The 19136-nt window shown below is 37.9% G+C and overlaps 1 protein-coding gene across 1 annotated transcript in view; it reads left to right on the forward strand.

Moving 5' to 3' along the window:
• LOC126354261 (methanethiol oxidase-like) overlaps positions 1-19136 on the forward strand; it is a 157355-nt gene that overhangs the window by 60679 nt on the left and 77540 nt on the right. The window contains exons 6-8 of the mRNA XM_050003781.1: positions 4193-4358; positions 4536-4630; positions 9390-9577. Coding sequence (XP_049859738.1) covers positions 4193-4358; positions 4536-4630; positions 9390-9577 — 449 coding nt within the window. The remainder of the gene's footprint in view (positions 1-4192; positions 4359-4535; positions 4631-9389; positions 9578-19136) is intronic.

Raw genomic sequence — 19136 nt, forward strand, 5'->3', positions numbered from 1 at the left:
TCCATTTATTTCTAAATTACTGCTATTTGTAACATTTTTAGTCCTACCTGTATTAATGTTAAATATCTATCACATACATTTACTTTTGTTACTTGAGTTTTTGAGATGTATACCGTGATGAAGTTTTCTGGCTTCCTTGACAACATTTCTGAACATCTTTTTATAAGCAGTGAAGTATTTCTTAAACTGGACACTCCTGCCAAAGTTTGTTTTGCTCAAGGAGAAAAGTTCCCTTTTTCTTTTGGAGGAAGTTATAATGTCTGAAGTGATCCTCTTTCTGAAATAACCAGGAACAATTTTTTTTAATTTTAAAGGAAAATGGTAATTGAAGTAACAGGAGAAATTTTTTAGGAAGGCTGCGTGCTTATCATCTACTGTTTGTGATTGTAAGTCTGTCTGCCAGTTTTCTTTATTCATGTTGGATAGAAAATTTAAAATATTGTTTTCTGAAAAGTTTCTTATTGTTTTTTTGACTAAGGCTTCCCTATGTGGTAACTTTGCATTTATAATTATAGTATTGTGGTCTGAGAACCCTATGTGTACAGACTTTGCAACACATTCTACACTAGTGGCTAGTTGGTCAATACAGTTACTGCTATGGGATGTGATTCTAGTTGCAGATTTTCCTTTCAAATAAAGGTTGAAAGAATTCATTGATTTATGAATGTTGTCTGGGTGCTGCCATCATTCAAGAAGTCAATAATTAAAATTGCCACAGATTAAGATATTTGGAATGCTACTCTTTGTTAGAATTTCAAGAAGGGATGTAAAGTTTTTTTTCAGTATGAGCCTATCTTACCAGAAGGTGATCTGTAAACAATTATTAATAGTAAATTGAGGTCAGTAAGTTGAATCCCAGATAATTCTATACCCTTTTCAACACTGTGAGAACAGCATATTTGGAGTGAATGAGCTACAATGCATTCCCTTACAAATATACAACTCCCTCCACCTTTGTAAATTTTTCTTGAAAAATTGTCTATTAGTGTGAATTGTGGGAGCAGTATACTTTTGATTTCTTATGCTTCCATTAAGTCCTCAGTTATATATGGAATATTTGCATCTGAAATTTCACTTACAGTTTTTATTAACACTTCTAGGTCACATATTTCATTTCTAAGACCTTGTACATTATGAAATTAAAATTTTTGAAAGTCTTTGCAATTAGGTACTCTTTAATGACATCTAGGTAATTACTTTTTTATCAGTTGGGGCTACATTGGCAGTTGCATTTCAATGGATGGATTTATCATCTACAGGACTATTGCAAGAAAGATTATCTATGTCCTTCTTCTTGAGGGGGTAGTAAAAATCCTCCCTTTGACATTAGGTCATCTCAGTCTTAGAGGTATTTTTATGTTTCCTGAACTTTGAGGTGGAGCTGCTGCATCAGAAATATCTGATAATGAGTAATTAACAGCTGCACCTGCACAAACACCTGGTGCTGAAGCAAGAATATCTATAACTTCTTGTGCTGGGAGACCAACTGGAGATGAGTGACTAGCAACAACACTTGCATTATCACCTGGAACACCTGCCCCTGACACTAGATCTTCCATATCTTCATGAGCTGGAAGAGCAACTGTTCATGAGTGATTATTAGTGGCACTTGCCCTATCACCAGACCCACATGTTCCTGAAGCTACTATCACATCCTCTTGTAGTGGAAAGACATCTGATAAAGAATAAGGAATATCTGCACTTGCAAGAGTGTTGGGAAAGGGGCAGCATATACCTATTTTGTATCCACAGACATAATAGTATCTAAAGGATAAAATATAAGATTACTCAAAAATGAGCATCCTGACACTTCTGAAAGTGAATGACATGTCACAACTGCTGTTTTTGTTAAATGGCATGTGCAAAGAAACTTTTGAGGATATTTGATACTGAAACACAATACATGCATCCCAGGAACTAACACAAAAAGATGGGAGACAGAAACAAGTGGTAAGAGAACAGTACACTTATGATATAAACATTAAAATATTTATCTCATAGGTGTTCTCTTATCACCCAGTGAATGACATAAACTTCTGAGCTTCCTGGAGATTTGGAACTTGAAGTATTGCCACTCTTGCATATGTCTAAATATGTGCTTTTCATGTCTCTTCTTTTCAACACCATAGTACAATGGAACACATCTCTTCTACTGTACTAGTGCTTGTAGCTCTTAAAGTGTGCATTTCTGAGCACTGTTTACTAGATAATTTTTTCTTGTTTTTGTCCACACTACCTCCTATGGAACTATAGAAAGCAAAGAGCTTGCAGTAGAAGAGATTTGCTTCATAGCATTGAAGATGAAGTAGCTCATAAGGCATGTATTTTAGAGCTCATGTCATATCCCTGAGTATTGACTGTTCTTCCTTGAACACCCAGTATATTACAAGGAGGCAGAAAGGCTGGTCAGTACTTAGCTTCATGACGTGACATTTCAGTACTGCTGGTACACACAATCAAAACTGTTAGTTCTGTCCTCAGGAAGTAAATAGGAATAGGTTTGGGAATGAGGGCCAGATTAATTGATGGTATTTTTTTACGTTTTTAAGCACTATCAAGTTGAGGAATAATTTTCCAGCAGCCAGCCACTAACCCATCCTTAGTAATAGCTGAGAGAAGGTTTCTGTGGCGTCTGCTTTGATTGGTACTCATTGCCTTATTACCATGCAGGGTGTGGCCAAATTCACTGTACAGACTTTGAGGACTTGTATTTTGGGACCAAAATGGCTAAGTTCAGCAAAGGAACTCATTTCTGGAAATATACCATTTTTGCGCTACACACAGAATATCACTACACGTGTTACTCCCTGATTCCTGCTGCTTATCATCTGGGTCCACTTACAAGGATGGACCAATGTGACAACCACCAATGCCAACATAGATGTGGTACCTCTGTACCACAATGTGGTGTGTATGATAACCAATCTCTGGTCCTCCAGCATCTGCTCCAGTCATAACCCATGCTAGTAGGTGGATGCCACAAGGATCTCATAAATCAAGGATTTAATGTTATCCTTCAGGTAGTAATCTAGAGTCTTCATGTCAGGACAACACACAGGCCAAGCAATTAGGCCATCACAACATGTCCACTGTTGCTCAAATCTTTGGTTCACATGATATCAGACTACATGTGAAAAATTAGGTGGTGCACCATTGTGGTGGAATCACTTTTTGATGCACAGGCAGTGGCACATCTTCCAAGAGCCCCTGCAGGAAATGCAAGTAAGTGGCACACAAGATATGTGGTGGAAGAAGACATGGCCCAATGATGTGTTCATCCAAGAACCCTGCCCAAATGTTCAGACCGCATAATTCCTAGAACCTATGGGGGTGTGCAGCATGCATATTTTCATCATGCCACACATGACTGTTGTGAGAATCGAGAACACCTTCCCTGGTGAACATGGCTTCATCCGCACAAAGGATATGCTGTAAGAAGTTGGGCTCATCCACACAACAGTGCAAGAACCACTTACAGAAGTGGGTTCATGGAGCAAAATCCTATGGCTCATTACCTGTACCTTCTGGGAAAAGTAAAGGCATAACTGCTGCTCATGCAGAGCGTATCAGGCAGTTTGATGATCCACATTCAGTCTACTTGCTATGTTTCTGGTACTCGTCACTGCATAGAGTCACTGCTAAACTTAACCTTCTTGTTCCCAACTACAACTCCTCAACATCTGTGAGGGTAATTTAGTTATACACTGTATATTCTGTTTAAATGAAGACAAATGTTGGACAGAAATGTCTTTAAGGAACCTTTTTTGTGAATTCATTCATAATGCTGATAAATCATGATAATGATGTGTTAAATGTGTTGAATTTTGTATGTAAAGATAATATTTTATGGAAACATATCAATGTTCTTTTTTTTACTTAATGGATATTGGTACTGTACAGCAAAAGTGAATTTATACACATCAAATGTTTAGTGACAGTGCTAATGGTTTGTGGATACACCTTAATAAAAAATCCATTTGCTACCTGCCCCTCACTTGGCATGCCCTATGTGATTAGGATGATCAACAGTGTGAAAATAAATGTGTCTTGGCTTGTTACATATTTAAAAATGGCATTACTAAGATTATTTTCAGTTCTCCAAAGATAAGCAGCATATTTTGTGTATGTGAATTATTCAATATGTGATAATTTCTATGTAAAAACAAACTTAGCATTTCTCTATTGTTATTAGCTATTTATGGAAGTCACTTAAACTTCTTCTCATGGAGCACACACAAGAAAATCCAGAGTATTGATCTTGGAGAGGAAGGAATTGCTCCACTAGAAGTGCGCTTCTTGCATAACCCACGTAGCAATACTGGATATGTTGGCTGTGCTCTTGGCTCAACAGTTTTCCGGTATGCATTTTCTTATTTACTTACTTCTTTTGATCTCAGTGTTCTTTCTTGTTTACATTACTTTGATATCTTCCATGAAACAGAAGTGGCCACTTCTTTTTTAATTCATTTTATTTGGTGGTAAGTTTATAATGATGTCAGAGGAAGACTGCTACATATAGACAATTTTTTTTCCAGATTTAACAAAAAGGTTGATGGTACTTGGACAGCTGAAAAGGTTATCAGTGTACCCAGCAAGAAAGTTGAAGGGTGGCTATTGCCAGTAATGCCAGGTGAGTACCTCCATTTTGATTGATGTTGGAATATAATAAATGCATGATTTCAGGTAGTGTTTCAATATTTACAGTATTAGAAAATGATTATTGTGACTTTGTATCTAGTTTTTGTATTTAGTTGTGTGATGAGATGTAACAAGTGCCTTCTGGGTACCTAATTTATCAGCTGTTGCAATTAATACCTAGTACTTCTCAATAATTCGAAACTTAATTACCAAAGGCATATATTTGCCTCAGATGCATTTAAGATAGTTGCAGATTGAACCACATATCTGTGTCAATAAATAACTGTGTTATGCTCAGTTGTTACTGTTAGTTACTGTATATGGAAAACCATCATGCCTCTTGCATCTGGTTGCGCTACATTAAATTATCTTTATAAATGGCACTACATTTGCAGTTATGGTAACTTCAGCAACAACTAACTGCAGTTGTAAGGTTCCTGCAAAAGGGAGGGAGTACAAAATACTTTAAGCTATGACAGTGGCAAAAAAGTAGTTTAATATACATAGGTAAAGATGTTTTTATGGGAAAAGAAATAAATAAGAGAAAATAAACAGGTATTTAGATGGAAGGGAAGAGTTTCAATAACAAAAATATTGAAGGAAATAAGAGGAGAACAGGCAAGAATGATTCTTTCCTTTTCACTACCCTTTAGGGGAAAAAAGATAAGTGGTTTGAACAGAGATTCTGTGCAATTAGTGGCAGAAAATGCTTCAGTAATTCTGAATAGGCTGTATATTTTGACCATATAAAGTGCTGCACTATTGGGTAAGGCATTGTGCAAGCTTTTGGGAGGAGCAATGTTTCAATTCTCATACAGTGAAGCGGGAGCATATTTTCACTCAACAACTGAAGGTGAATACCAGGATGTCTTCTTTGGAAAGGAAATTGTAAGTTTCCTTCTTCACAGTTATCTAATCAAACTTGCATCCTATGCTTTATCTCAGGACATTAAAGCCTGATTTTTTCCCTTCTTTTATTAACTTATTTGTTTGTTTAAGTTTAATGCTTTGCAGGGACTTTTTACATAGCTTGTTTTAGGGATACTTAGTGCCATGGAAAAGTGAGAGAAAGTACTTTATAGTTGTGGTAATGAAGTACAGGATGTGCACAGAGAGGTGCTAAGGATTTTGTAGAACAAGAAAATTCTCAAAAACTGAGCTTATGGTTACACATAAACTGTATGGTTGAATTCGTCATGACTGAGTATAAAAGAAACTGACAGGATCAGACTTCAAAGGCATAATACCCATCACAAAGATTTATGGGTAGCTGGTGACATTATAGACTCTAAGCTTTACCTTAGGTGAATGCTTGGAATGTGGTTGGCAGTTGGAATGGACAATACTTCTGGAGAGGGAGAGAAGCAGGGTACTCAGGTACCTGTGCACTGAATGCGTGGCACTGTGTATCTGGAAGTAGGTGACAGAGGGGCATTTGCTGGAGCATTGGCGAATTGCCATTTATCTTTGAGAAACTTTTAAGTTGCTTCAGAAAAAGGTGTTAATTTAACTGCTATACACGGACTTAAATGCTTACTATTGTACAACAGTTGCACTAGCTTGGAGCAGCTATTCCTATGTTCCAGTTGCCAATAGTTGGGAACTGCTGTGCGGTACTAATCAAACTGTTGTTTTAATTTGTGATTTTTATGTTTGCCTACATTATTTGGTAGCTCTGCCAGCCTATAACAACTCAGGACTACAAACTTATAGACTGTGCATAATCATCAAATGGACTGATGGCATTTATGTGAGAACTCACACTAACCTCTAGAAACAAAATTCTCACAAGTTCATGTCTTCTGGCCATTTTTACTTCTTGCATGATACTGAACTGTATCACATTGGTAGATAAGTACTGGAAGTAGCTTCATTTCACCTGATATGTAAAAGATCATGTTTCAAAATATTGATGTATGAACCTGAAGAAAGGAGGTCAAGAAAAAGTAAATATGGTTATCACAGGTGACACATGCTCAGCACTTCAAGTGAAGAAGAAGAAGAAGTAAAAGAAGACATGCACCAATTTTTGACATTGTATGACAGAAAGTGTGAAATCAGGGAAATAGTTGCTTTTGCTGTTCATACCTCAGGTGCGGAAATGAGTATAGATAAGTTTTAATAAATTATGAAACTGACTTGCTGAGCAGCACATAAATTCAAGAGGCAAAATGCTTAGTACTGCTGACAGGCACTAAAGTAAAAGTGACACTATACCTATCTGGCTTTTAGATCTAATAGCTCCTCTCCCTCTCTGAGGAGAGAGGAATGTTTCTGTTGGCCTCCTGAAGGTAAGATGTGGGCAGAAACTCTGTTTCAGAATTTATTAGTTTTCAACTGAAATATTCTTTGAAGTAATAATAGATAAGTTGTCTGCATTAAGAAATTTTATCTCTCTAACAGTTACATGTCAGTGTAGTATGTCTCACCTCCAGTGATCATCCATGGGAGGTGTCAACAATGCATAATTCTGTGTAGAAGCAAGTTCACCACACCTTCAGTTGTTTCCACTCAAAGAAGATTGAAATACAGTACATTTCTTTAAACAAAGATATAGACTTTGACTACTGGCATTCTTTTAGAAAACATTAATAATATAATAGTGTGTTTTTGTAGAGAACTGAACTTATATTACAGGAGTCAGCAAGTTTAATGTGTTAAACAACAAACATGCAAAAATATGTTGCTCTATTTTGCAGAGTGAAGTATTATCACATTTTTCATTTCTCCTCAAAACACTGTGAATAGCAGCATGTTTTTAAAGTACAAATTTGCTGTATCTGTATGCTCTAAATTGTGAAATGAGAAAGTGACTGATTTTTTATGTGGGTGTTGGTCCTTCCCTGCTGCATCTGTGAGCACTTTGGAATTTTATTTGAAATAATTACCATTCCTTATCTGCCTTTCAGCATTGCTTGGGGATTTAGGTTGTTACGTTTTCTCTAGTTACATTTTTTAAACTTACATTTGAACCATAAGACTGTACAATTGTCCTATTTGGAGGTTGCCAGCTGCACATCAATTAACCTTCACAATGTTTCTTACTCTAAACTGGAGATGAATATTTTTTGACCCTATTAAATAGCAAAATCACTGTTTTAAAACTACTTTATTAAACTTAAAAAGAGTCACCTTCTACATATTCAACCTCTTTGGTTCCTTTATACCGAAATTTCAATGTATTACAACTCTGCAAATAGTAGACTTCCTTTCAGCCACTTAACTATGTTTTAGTGTGGCCAAAATGAGAACTGAACTCTAAATTCACTAGTATTGCCACTGGACTTCATAAGATACCACATTATCAAGGGATAGCAATAAAAGTTTATAATTACTGCAGTTAACAGAAATGAAGAACTTGAGGCTAAAAATTAATTCAGAAACTTAAGTAATTAATGAGTTTAAATATTTTCAACATTTCACAGCCCTGACAGCAACTGTATAAATATTAATTTTAATTTCAGAAACCAACAGCCTCAGTTGCAACATTTGCCTAGAATTTACCTAGGTTTCAGTAGGGATAACCCAACCTTCTTCAGAATAAAATAACTACCGTTTGTCCATAGTAAACATCGTAAGGCTAAAACTATAAATCCATAAATTATCGCCAGACTGTAAAAACTTACCTGAAACTGCCTTGGCCCCATTTTGTGACTGTGATGTGGGGCAGCCTCGAATGCTGTACTGGAACTGACCGTAGTGTCATGAGGCCCGCCTAGGCGGACACAATACCTTGTACCTGTGCATAAACTGTGTGATAGTTACTTGTTGGGACAAGATGTGAACCTAACTCCTGACCTTGACTCTACTAGTAAAGTGAAATGAAAGGTATAGCTGAGGAAAAGGGCATATATGTTATCCTGTGCAGAGCATACTTAGAGTGACGTCCTTAACATTTATGAAGTATTCGTTGGTCATGAAATGAGGAAGACATCATGTGCTTACAAGGTATGGCCTGTCTAGGAAAATTTTGTGCTTAAGCATGAAGTTTAATCAACTAAAACGAACTTAGGAGTGCGAAAAATAATATAAAGCCAACATCATCATTATTATGACTAGGTCTACAAATTTTGAGATGTAAATATTAAGCACTTACTTAGCTTTGGTTACAATGCATTAACATTCTATCGACTTAACACACAAATGGTCACGATTGAACTTATGAACAAGTCTATATCTAATCTGTAACATCTGGAAATACAGGCCATATAAAATAGATGGTCATTATTCAAGATTTAGGTGTTACTTTTTTCCACGCGCCATTTGAGAGTGTAATGGTAGAGAAGTAGTATGAAAATGGTTTGATGAACCGCCTGCTAGGCACTTGAGTGTGAATTGCAAAGTAACCATGTAGATGTAGATGTAGATGTAACAAAAGAGTAAATATTTGGAAAAATCTGCAGCAGTATGTAATTTCCCTCAGGGTGAAAGAATAAAGCATTTTACAACAGTGATCCTGGGACTTCAAAACTAGACTCAGGTTAATGATTAAATGCACAAAAATAGTTTTAATAACGTTTACTTTCTTCTGATAAAAATAACTACTGAAAAAGATATAAATGCTCTGTTGATCTCAGCATTTTCGTCACTGTCCTAGCCAAACTTTTGCTATTGTTTCAGAAGTTTGGAAGGTGCTCATTAATGTAAGCATTCATTTTGAATTTTTGTGTTGAGAATAACATTTTTTGAATCACTTCCAACAGATTTAAGGCAATTTATAACTTTCTTAAATGTCACTTTAAAAATTTTAGGTCTGGTGACTGACATTATTATATCATTAGATGACCATTACTTGTACTTCTGTAACTGGCTTCATGGAGATATACGTCAGTTTGACATTACAAATGCAGCTCATCCAAAGCTTGTTGGACAAATTTTCCTGGGAGGCAGTATTGTGAAAGGTGGACCTGTTAAAGTAACCGAAGATTCTGAATTAACGGTTAGTTGCACATTGCTCCCCAACTACTTTCATAATTCTGTTTGTCTGCAAGTCATTGCTTTTATTATTATTACTTTTATTATCATTATCATTATTATTATTATTATTATTATTATTATTATTATTATTATTATTATTATTTTATTGATTTCAGGAATATTTTATTGTAAATTTGAAATTAGCAGGGAACAAATACTTTATAGTGCTTCATATATGCTTTTTATGGGTTATATTTTCGCATTTCTCGTATTTATTATTGATTTTGTGTGTGTGTGTGTGTGTGTGTGTGTGTGTGTGTGTGTGTGTGCAATAGAAGAACTGGAATTTCAAGATTAAAAGTGATATATGACAGCAATAAATTTCATATAATCCCTATGACTAAGTGACTCTTTGCAGATTAGAGCTGTATACACATCCATGCATTGTTAGTAGTATACCAATTCCAAAATTTTATTTAAGCATGTTTCTTCCTAATGTTTCATCTCCTCTGAGGAGGTTTCCAACATTAGGAGAGGATGCATTATTCAGAGATGTGTGCCTTGGGCCTTGGCCGAACGCCTTGTCACCTTAAACGCAATATAATTACTTACCATTAACTTTATTATTTAGACTGGTTCACTAAACCACACTCCATTGTCTTCTCTCAACTGCTAAACTTTTTGCAGATTATAGTCTGCATGGCAAGGGAAAATATACTGATTTGAAACACAGGTGTTGTTGCAATCAACTTCTGTTTGAAACTGAATAATGATCAAAGTTGTCAGAACTACACCAAATAAATCTGAAGCATTTGCAACAAAGTGCCAGGGCTTGAAGTGCTCCTGAGCTGCAATGAAGCTCACATAATGCTAGGTACAGGAAGATGATTAAAACTTGAAGCTGACAGCAGTAAGATTTTTGGGGAAAATTTAAGCATATGTATTGGAGGGATGGACTAATGTGGAATTCCAGTGGTGTATATCTCACAGTAAACATGAAACTCAGATCTACCAAGACAGAATTCAAGCTACATGTGAGATTGTTTGGACAAGTTTCAAAGGAGATGGTGTAAAATTATAATTTGATCCTTCCATCAGTCACCAGACTCATTTCCTGATGTAACCAAAATCCTCAAATTGCTAGCACATGTGTTCACCAATTATACTGTGATCAGTGCAGGAGAATTGTATCACCAACAATTAAATGGGATATTTTCTATTGGTTGTGAACCTGACAAGTTGTCCCACAGGACATTACTAAATGCTTTCTCTCAAAATTGCTTGCAACAGATGATTTGGAATCCCACTCATGGTGAAAATATATTAGATATAATGGCAACAAATAGACCTGAGCTCTTCGAGGATCTTCACACTGAAACTGGTCTCATCGACTATAAGGCAGCTGTAACAACAACGGTTACCAAAATACAGAGGGCAACTAAAATAAGTATAAAGATTTATATATTCAGTATACTAGATAAAAAAGTAGTAGTATCATATCTGAATGATGAACTTAAAAATTTTGGCTCAGGGCAGGTGCATGTAAAGCAACACTAGCGCAAGTTTAAAAGCATAGTTGACCACGTACTGGATATATGTACCATGTAGAATAATTCATGGTGGGAGGGGTCCTTTTTTGTATGTAGTTACAGTAAATAAACTTCTAAAGGCACAGAGAATACTTCGTAATGTGTGGCATAGGACTGTAGATAGGAGGATGCTGAATGAAATACATTTGGGTGTCAAGAGGGCAATGCATGAAGCCCTCAATGACTACAATAGTAGCGTATTATTGAAAGATCTTTCACAATAGTCAAAGAAATTCTGGCCATGTGTAAAGGCTGTTAGTGGCATCAAGGTTAGTGTTGAGGCCCATGCTGGTGAAACACAAACTGAAATTGACAGTAACAAATCACAAGCAAACGCTTAAGTCTATTTTCAAATGCTCATTTACAAAGGAAAACTCAGGGTTAATAACCCAGTCTGATTCTTGTACCATTGCTAAGATGAATGAATTAGATATTAGAGATCATAATAGAAATAGTGGGAATCATTAAAACTGAATGAAGCTCCAGAGTCTGATGGAATATCTATCAGATTCTATACCAGATTTGCAGCTGAGTTAATACCTCTTTTAATCATAATATACTGAAGATCCCTAACAAAAACCTGTGCTTAGTGGTTGGAAGAAGGCACAAGTCACACCATCTATAAGAAGGGCAGCAGACAAGATCCTCGAAATTACCATGCAGTATCCTTGAAGTCCATTTCTTGTAGACTCTTAGAACATGCTGTGAATTCTGATGTAATTCTCAAATATTTCCAACAGAAATACTTCCTCCAGGCCAATCAGCATGGATTCCAAAAACATCATGTGAAAACCAATGCACACTTCTCTCACATGCCATTTTAGATATCTCAAAAAGAATGAGCTCGTCCATACCAACCAGCATCTGTTCAGAAAATATTGATCATGTGAAAACTAACTCACATTTCTCTCAGTGCCACTCTGAAATATATGGAAAAAGTCAGCTTTCTGAATTGCACAGGTGGGAACTCTCCATGCAATATATTCTACATTCCCATAACCATTCTGGCCTCAACCTTTGTCAGTAATTTTTCTCACTCATCCAGCCCCTTCCCGGTTCCCCTTACAGCATTACACAGCCCTGATTCCACCAACATGCACTGTCTTTCTACTTTTCTCCTTTTGTGCTACCTCCTCCCTCTCTGTACCCTGCCCTCCGTCTAACCTCCCGACTGCACCTAGCTGGGCTACCCTCTCTCCACCTCATCTTTGCGTGTTCCCCAACAGCACTTCACTACCTCCCACCTCTACCGTGCTATCCCTACTCCTCCCTGCCTCCTCCTTACCACCTCCCAGTTGCCACTTCCATCATGCACTGCTGCTGTTGCTGGCAGTGGGCGTCGGCTGCCAGATGCTGCAGTCATGTGTGTGTGTGTGTGTGTGTGTGTGTGTGTGTGTGTGTGTGTGTGTGTGTGTGTGTGTGTGTGTCATCAATTTTCAACAAAGGCCTTATTGGCCAAGAGCTTATTTTGTGACAGTCCTTTTGTTGTGCCTATCTGCACTCAGCATCTCCAAGGAAGGATTCTGCCAAGACTCTTGGCATATTTTGAGGGGGGCCACTCATCACTGCAGATGCAATGGTCACAGGTGGATAGGCACTATGGAAGGGACTACTTGGTGTGGAATGGGTGGCAGCAGTTGAAGTGAAGGTATTGCTGGTTTGATGTGGATGGAGGTATTGATGTAGCCATCTTTGAGGTGGAGGTTAACATCAAAGAGGGTGGCTTAACAGAGCTGAGTAGGACCAGGTGAAGTGAGTGGGGGAGAAGATATTGAGATTCAGGAGGAATGTTGATAGGGTGTCCTCACCATCAGTACACATCACGAAGATGTCATCAATGAATCTGAACCAAGTGAGGGGTATGGAATTCTGGGTGTTTAGGAAGAACTTCTCTACATGACCCATGTATGGGTTGGCATAGGATGGTGCCACATGGGCACTCATAGCCATACCTTAGATTTGTTTGTAGATAAAAGAGAAGTAATTATGGGTCAGGCTATAATTGGTCGTGGTGATTAGGAAGGAAATTGTAGGTTTGGAATGCGTTGGGTGTTGGGAAGGGTAATGTTCAATAGTGGTAAGGCCATGGGTGTTAGGTATGTTAGTATAATGGGAGGTGGCATCAATATAGACAAGCAGGGCACAATGTGATGAAGGAACAGGAACTGTGAAGAATCGGTGGAGGAAATGATTATATAGGAGATTAGGTTGCAGGTAACAGACTGAGAGCAGAGATTCCCTCAGTGGAGCCATGGCAACTGGTCACATTGGGGCTACTTGGATGATTGGGTTTATGGACTTCAGGAAGCATGTAGATAGTAGGGGTTTGGGGAGTGGCAGGGGTAAGGAGAGAGATGGACTCGGGAAGAGGTTCTGGGATGGGTCTAAGGATTTGGGGAATGGATTTCTGGAATGGGGTTACTGTGAAACAGTTTGTAAGGTGATGAATCTGACAGCTGGTGGAGTCATGAGATCAGTTGTTAGGTGGTGGACTGCACTTCGATATGTGTAAGGTTAGTTTGCATGATGAAGGATTTTTGAAGTGATTGTGAGGCAAGGTTCAAGGTTAAGAAATTCAGAAAAGTTAACAGGGAGTGATTTGTGGATAGTGTTGCTAGATCACATTTGGATGGAGGAGCGAACTGAGTCAGGCAGTGTTCAATATTGGTCTTTGGTTGAGTCTGATTGGTAGTGTTGGTGGCAAAAAATTGTTCCCACTTATGGACTGGGAGAAGGAGAGAAGGTCTTTAACAAGTCTTGCATGATTGAATTTGGGAGTGGGGAAAAAGTGAGGCCTTTGGAAAGGACTGATACCTCTGCAGAGCTAAGGCTATTGGAGGAAAGGTTCATGACTGTATTTTGCGTCTGTTTATGTTCTGAATTCTGTATGGTGGTTGGAGGGAGTTCTTGAGGGTGGGGGTAAATGTAATAGGTCTGTGGGATGGGGTTTGTCAGCTATAAGGGGATGTGGGGGAGGTTTGGAGATTGTTGTGGAGGTGGTGGATAGTGGTAGTCCAAGGCAGGAGTAGGAAGTGAACAGAGTGAAGAATTTTTTGAGGTGGCAATGTGCATGTTGGTCTAGGTCCTAGAGGGCAAGAGTTTCAGTGTGTGACATGGGATCCAAGAATTTGGTATTGCATATCAGGAGAATTTTGCATATTGAGGGGAGGTATTACAAAGAGGTTTGGGTCTGGTTGATATGGTTTTGCAGGATTGTATTGGTGAGGGTTAAGGATTAGTGGAATCTGAACAGCAGGAGGTCATTGAGGAAGGAAGGGCAGCAGGCAGAGATGGGTAACTTAATGGTAATGCCATTTGTGGATGATTCCATGAGCCAGAAAACAATGCAGGAACAGTATATGGGACTGAGTTCTGGCTAAGGATAAGGAAACTTTTCTGTATTGATGCAGATGGGAGGAGCAAGGACCCATGATTGTGGATAAAAACGTGTAAAAATATGTAAGTAACATATAAATATGGCTGAAAATTTCGAAAAAGTATGCACAAAAACGTGGGAAAAATCACAGAAGGGATGATGTGGATGAAATAAGAGAAGAAAAGATGAAATATGAAGGAGTTGGCTGATATTGAATAGCAAAACACTACTGAAATTGGCGTGAAGACACAATGAATTCAAAGAAAAAAAAGTTGTAATGTGGGTTGTAGTTCTGTGGGCAGATAAGTGAGAAGAGGGGGGATGGCAGGCATGAGCTTTTTCTCCAAGAGCTGTAGCTCTATAGAAGTATCACTCCTTTCCAAAGACCTCACCTTTTGCCCCACCCCCAAATTCAGTCATGCAGGAGTTGAAGACCTTCTCTCTTTCTCCTGGTCCCTGCAGTGGAAACACTTTTTTGCTTCCAACCCTACCAATCAGACTCAACCTGACTCAGTTCAACCCCTCCATTCAACCGTGATCCATCCACACTGCCCCCGAATCACTCCCTGTTAACTTTTCAGAATTTCCTAACCTCCACCCCTTGCCTCATCCATCCCTCCACAACCCTTGCTCCAAAACCCCTGCCTCATGGCTCATATCCCTGTAATGTACCTAGATACAAGACCTGTCCCACACATCCTCCCACCACTATCTACTCCAGGCTGGTCACAAGCAGCACCTATCCCCAAAGGTAGGGCTACCTGTGAAATGAGTCATGTGATCTACAGGCTAAGCAACAACCACCATGCTGCATTCTACATGGGCGTGATAACCAACAAGCAGTCTTTTCTCATGAATGTACTCTGACAAAGTGTGGCCAAGAAACAGATGGACTGCCCTGTTGCTGAGTCCACCACCCAATGTGACGTTCTTCATTTCAGTGACTGTTTCACAGCCTGTGCCAAGTGGATCCTTCTCACCAGCAACAGCTTTTCTGAACTTCAGAGGTGGGAACTCTTCTTTCAATATATCCTGCGTTCCTGTGATCCTTCTGGCCTCAACCATCTAGCTCCTCATTGTTCCCATTCCAGCACTAAAAGCCCTCTACTCCACCAATGCTCCCACAATCTTATTACTTCTCTCCTTGTTAGAACCAAGCACATGTTGTAAACCCATTTCTTACTTGTAGAGTTCCGAAATGTTGGTGTTAGGAGGCAGGATCCAGATGGCATTTGTGCTGAAACAGGCACCAACGTCATGAATGTCATATTTTAGAGTGTGCTCTACAGCAGGATCATCTGTGTTGTCAGTATGCACTTTTTGCGTATTCCCTTTCATCCTAATTGATAACTTTGTGGTAGTTATACCAATGCAGAAGGCCAAATGGTGTTTATGTCTGATACATGACACATGTCATTTCATGGGTGGTCTTACTTGATTACTCCTCTTTGTTTTCTTTCCCAAAATTTTGCCTTTGATATGTCTGCTAAAATCATATGCACAAATAAATTTCCAAGACACTTTGTTTTCCTTTTGTGAATAGTTTCTATGAGATTTTTCCACTTTTTGATATTTTTCAAAACATCTTCAATCATTTTCTTTCCATCCAGCTGGTCCATGTCAGTGTTCTCCAAAGCCACATTTGCATCACTTCTAAGCACTTTCCACCTGCCTTCATCAATGTCCGACTGTCACAGCCTTATAGGAGCACACTCCAGATGAAGGTTTTGAAAAATTCTTTTTTTTTGCTATGTGAAATGGCTTGTTGACTATTAGCTGCTGCCATACATTGAAAGCACATTTAGTTGTTGTAATATTTTTTCTGATTTCTGTGCTGCATCTGTTGTCTTCTGTAACTAAGGTACTTAAATAACAAAATTTTATCAATGTTATTTAATTTCCTTTGATTTTGATGTCATGTGCACTCATTCTTTATTTGCATACTATCATAATTTTGGTTTTTGACAGTTACTTTTAATTTGAAACATTTCATAATTAGTAAAAAACTAGAAAGTATGTTCTGCATATGTTTTTCACCATCAGATATTAATTCAGTACTATCTGGAAATTTTATGCAGTGAATTGGGTAAATTCATTCATCCTTGGGAACTAGTTCACTGCTGATCGTTCTTTTTTTGGAAACCCTTCATTTTTACTCGTTCACCGTTCATTTGTGCTTGGTATATGGTTCTTATGAAAAACTGGAAACTAGTAGTGTAGGTGACTGAAGGATGGAGGCCACCAAGAGGGGGCACTTGCTCCCCCCTAGAGAATAGAGTTTTTATTCATTACAGAATTCTTACACACTTTTAGAAGCAATTTCTGTGATTCTGCAGAACCTCTCGTTTAGCCAACTGTAGTGTTGTGTGGCTGATCGCAGGGAAATAATATAGGGTGGTGCACGGAAAAACGGCCCCGAGTACAGACTGCCCGTCAATTACGGATGATGTGTTGCCTGTTAAGAGCAGACACAACAAACAGACAAACATGTAATAATTAGGCCTTAAAGAGATAACAAGCTAATGCAAGCAACAATGGCAAAACAATAAATGATGATGTGTTGAGAGCTGGAGAAGAGAACATGAAAATCTCACGCGACGCGCATGGGCTATATCACATATAGTCTTGTGAACCTGTTGGTGGCTGTTTCCCAACTTAATAGACCACAAATGTCTTGTATAAAAATCTTCGTTTCTACTTTCACTACATAGCTATGCTACATTGTAAATAACAATCATTTACACCCTATATGTACTTCACGTTGTCTCTGAGTTTGTAGGCGAAGTAGACTTTATGGAAGCATAAAATAATATATGGTTTTCTCATCATAATTGCATCACACGCTAAGTAAAAATTAGGTTTTTATGTTGCATTATTAAAGTTAATGCAGCAATAATAATAATAATTAAATATGCAATAGTAAAGTTTTTGGTTTGAAAGCTCCTTCTGAACAAATGTTTTTGAGATAATAAGTAAATACCATTTTATGGCAATCTATGTCTTTTCAAATAAAGAGACACCGCTTTTCCTACTGAGCCAAAATGACCCACAACCCACTTTTTTTTTCTTTTTCAAATAAACCAAACTAGCAGGTAATGCAAATTGGAAACAACCAAACTTAAATATAATTAGAGCCTTTCTAAACGTAATGTTTTGTATATGAAAGATACACGAAAATCGTTTTATATGAATTTTCTGACACTAAAAATTAAGCAAATTATTGAAAATTAGTTGCTAAATCAAATTGATGAAACCAAAAAATATATGAATAACAAAAAACTTGCCTTGTTATAAGTAAGTCTTCTGCTATTCATCGATATAATGAAGTGAGCTGATATGCCCTTTTGTTACCTGAAAAGACGAACCTATTACATGCAATGTAATTTTTATGTAATTTATGTAACTATAAAATACTTTCTGATTACCGGTCACGGACGCTGAATAGCCAGACCTAAGTGGAAGAACAGTTCGGAACACATGTAAAATGGGCAAGCACTGTGAACGAAATGAACAACTGGATACGGAACTAACTAGGAGCAGCCGGCAGTGGAACTGAGACAGGTGGTCATGCAGAGAATGACGAGTGCAGCCGAAGGAGACCAAGGCTGGAACGAGAACTGCCGAAGTGACAGCCGTGACCGAAGTGAACTAGTGAACTATGAACCGATCGTTCCTCGTTCCTGGGAACTATAAGTAGACTGCCGCGACCGAAGTGAACTATGAACCGATCATTCCTCATTCCCGGGAACTATAAGTAGGCCGCTGCGACTGAAGTGAACTGTGAAGTGATCATTCCTTGGAATTCGTTCCTCAGTCCTTTCGTTCATCTTGGAGAACCGTTCCTTTGCACTCGTTCATTTGCAAACTACCCATCTATATTGTCTTATCCCTCTTCTGATTTAGGACTTACAGGGCACTTTGTATTTTGAATATTTTAATAATGGTCTTCTATCTTTTATGTGTATCTTTCAAGATCTTTAAGATTTTCTTCCAGATAATAATTTCAAGGCCTTTTCTAGATCAATAAAGTCTATGTAAGTATCCCTGTTTAATTTCAATCTTCTCTCTTGTGTACTATAATGGCACCAGTAGTCCCTACATTTTTGCTCCATAAACAAACTGATCCTCTTAAAGTTCTATAGTTATGGTTGCAAGTATATTTGCTTCATGTGAAATTCTGTAACTGGAGTGGCCTGTTGTACCTCCCTTTTATGAATGGGTACTGTCTTACTTTCTGAAAAATAATTTAGCATAGGCTCACAATAATAACAAAAATTTGTAATTCTGAAAAGTTCATATTTTAATTTTTTCTTCACTAGTCTGCCATAGCTCAGCTGGCAGTTCATCTGGACTTGGAGCTTTCTTTGCTCTTAGTTCTTTCAGTGCTGCTTCACATTACATTTTTATAATTGGAGGACTAATTTCATCTGCTAGCGCTACTTCTCATTTTTCAAAATATTCTTCTTCCACAATGATATATTGTCCTTTGCTAAGTTCATCAAAATTATCCTTCCACATGTTTGCTTCTTCATATGCGTGCAATAATATTTTCCCTTATTTATTACTTTCTTTACGACTAGTTTAGATGTAACCATTGTGTTGTTTGAAATCTGTGA

The sequence above is a fragment of the Schistocerca gregaria genome, chromosome 3, assembly GCF_023897955.1.
Source record: "Schistocerca gregaria isolate iqSchGreg1 chromosome 3, iqSchGreg1.2, whole genome shotgun sequence".
In the NCBI taxonomy this organism is placed as follows: domain Eukaryota; kingdom Metazoa; phylum Arthropoda; class Insecta; order Orthoptera; family Acrididae; genus Schistocerca; species Schistocerca gregaria.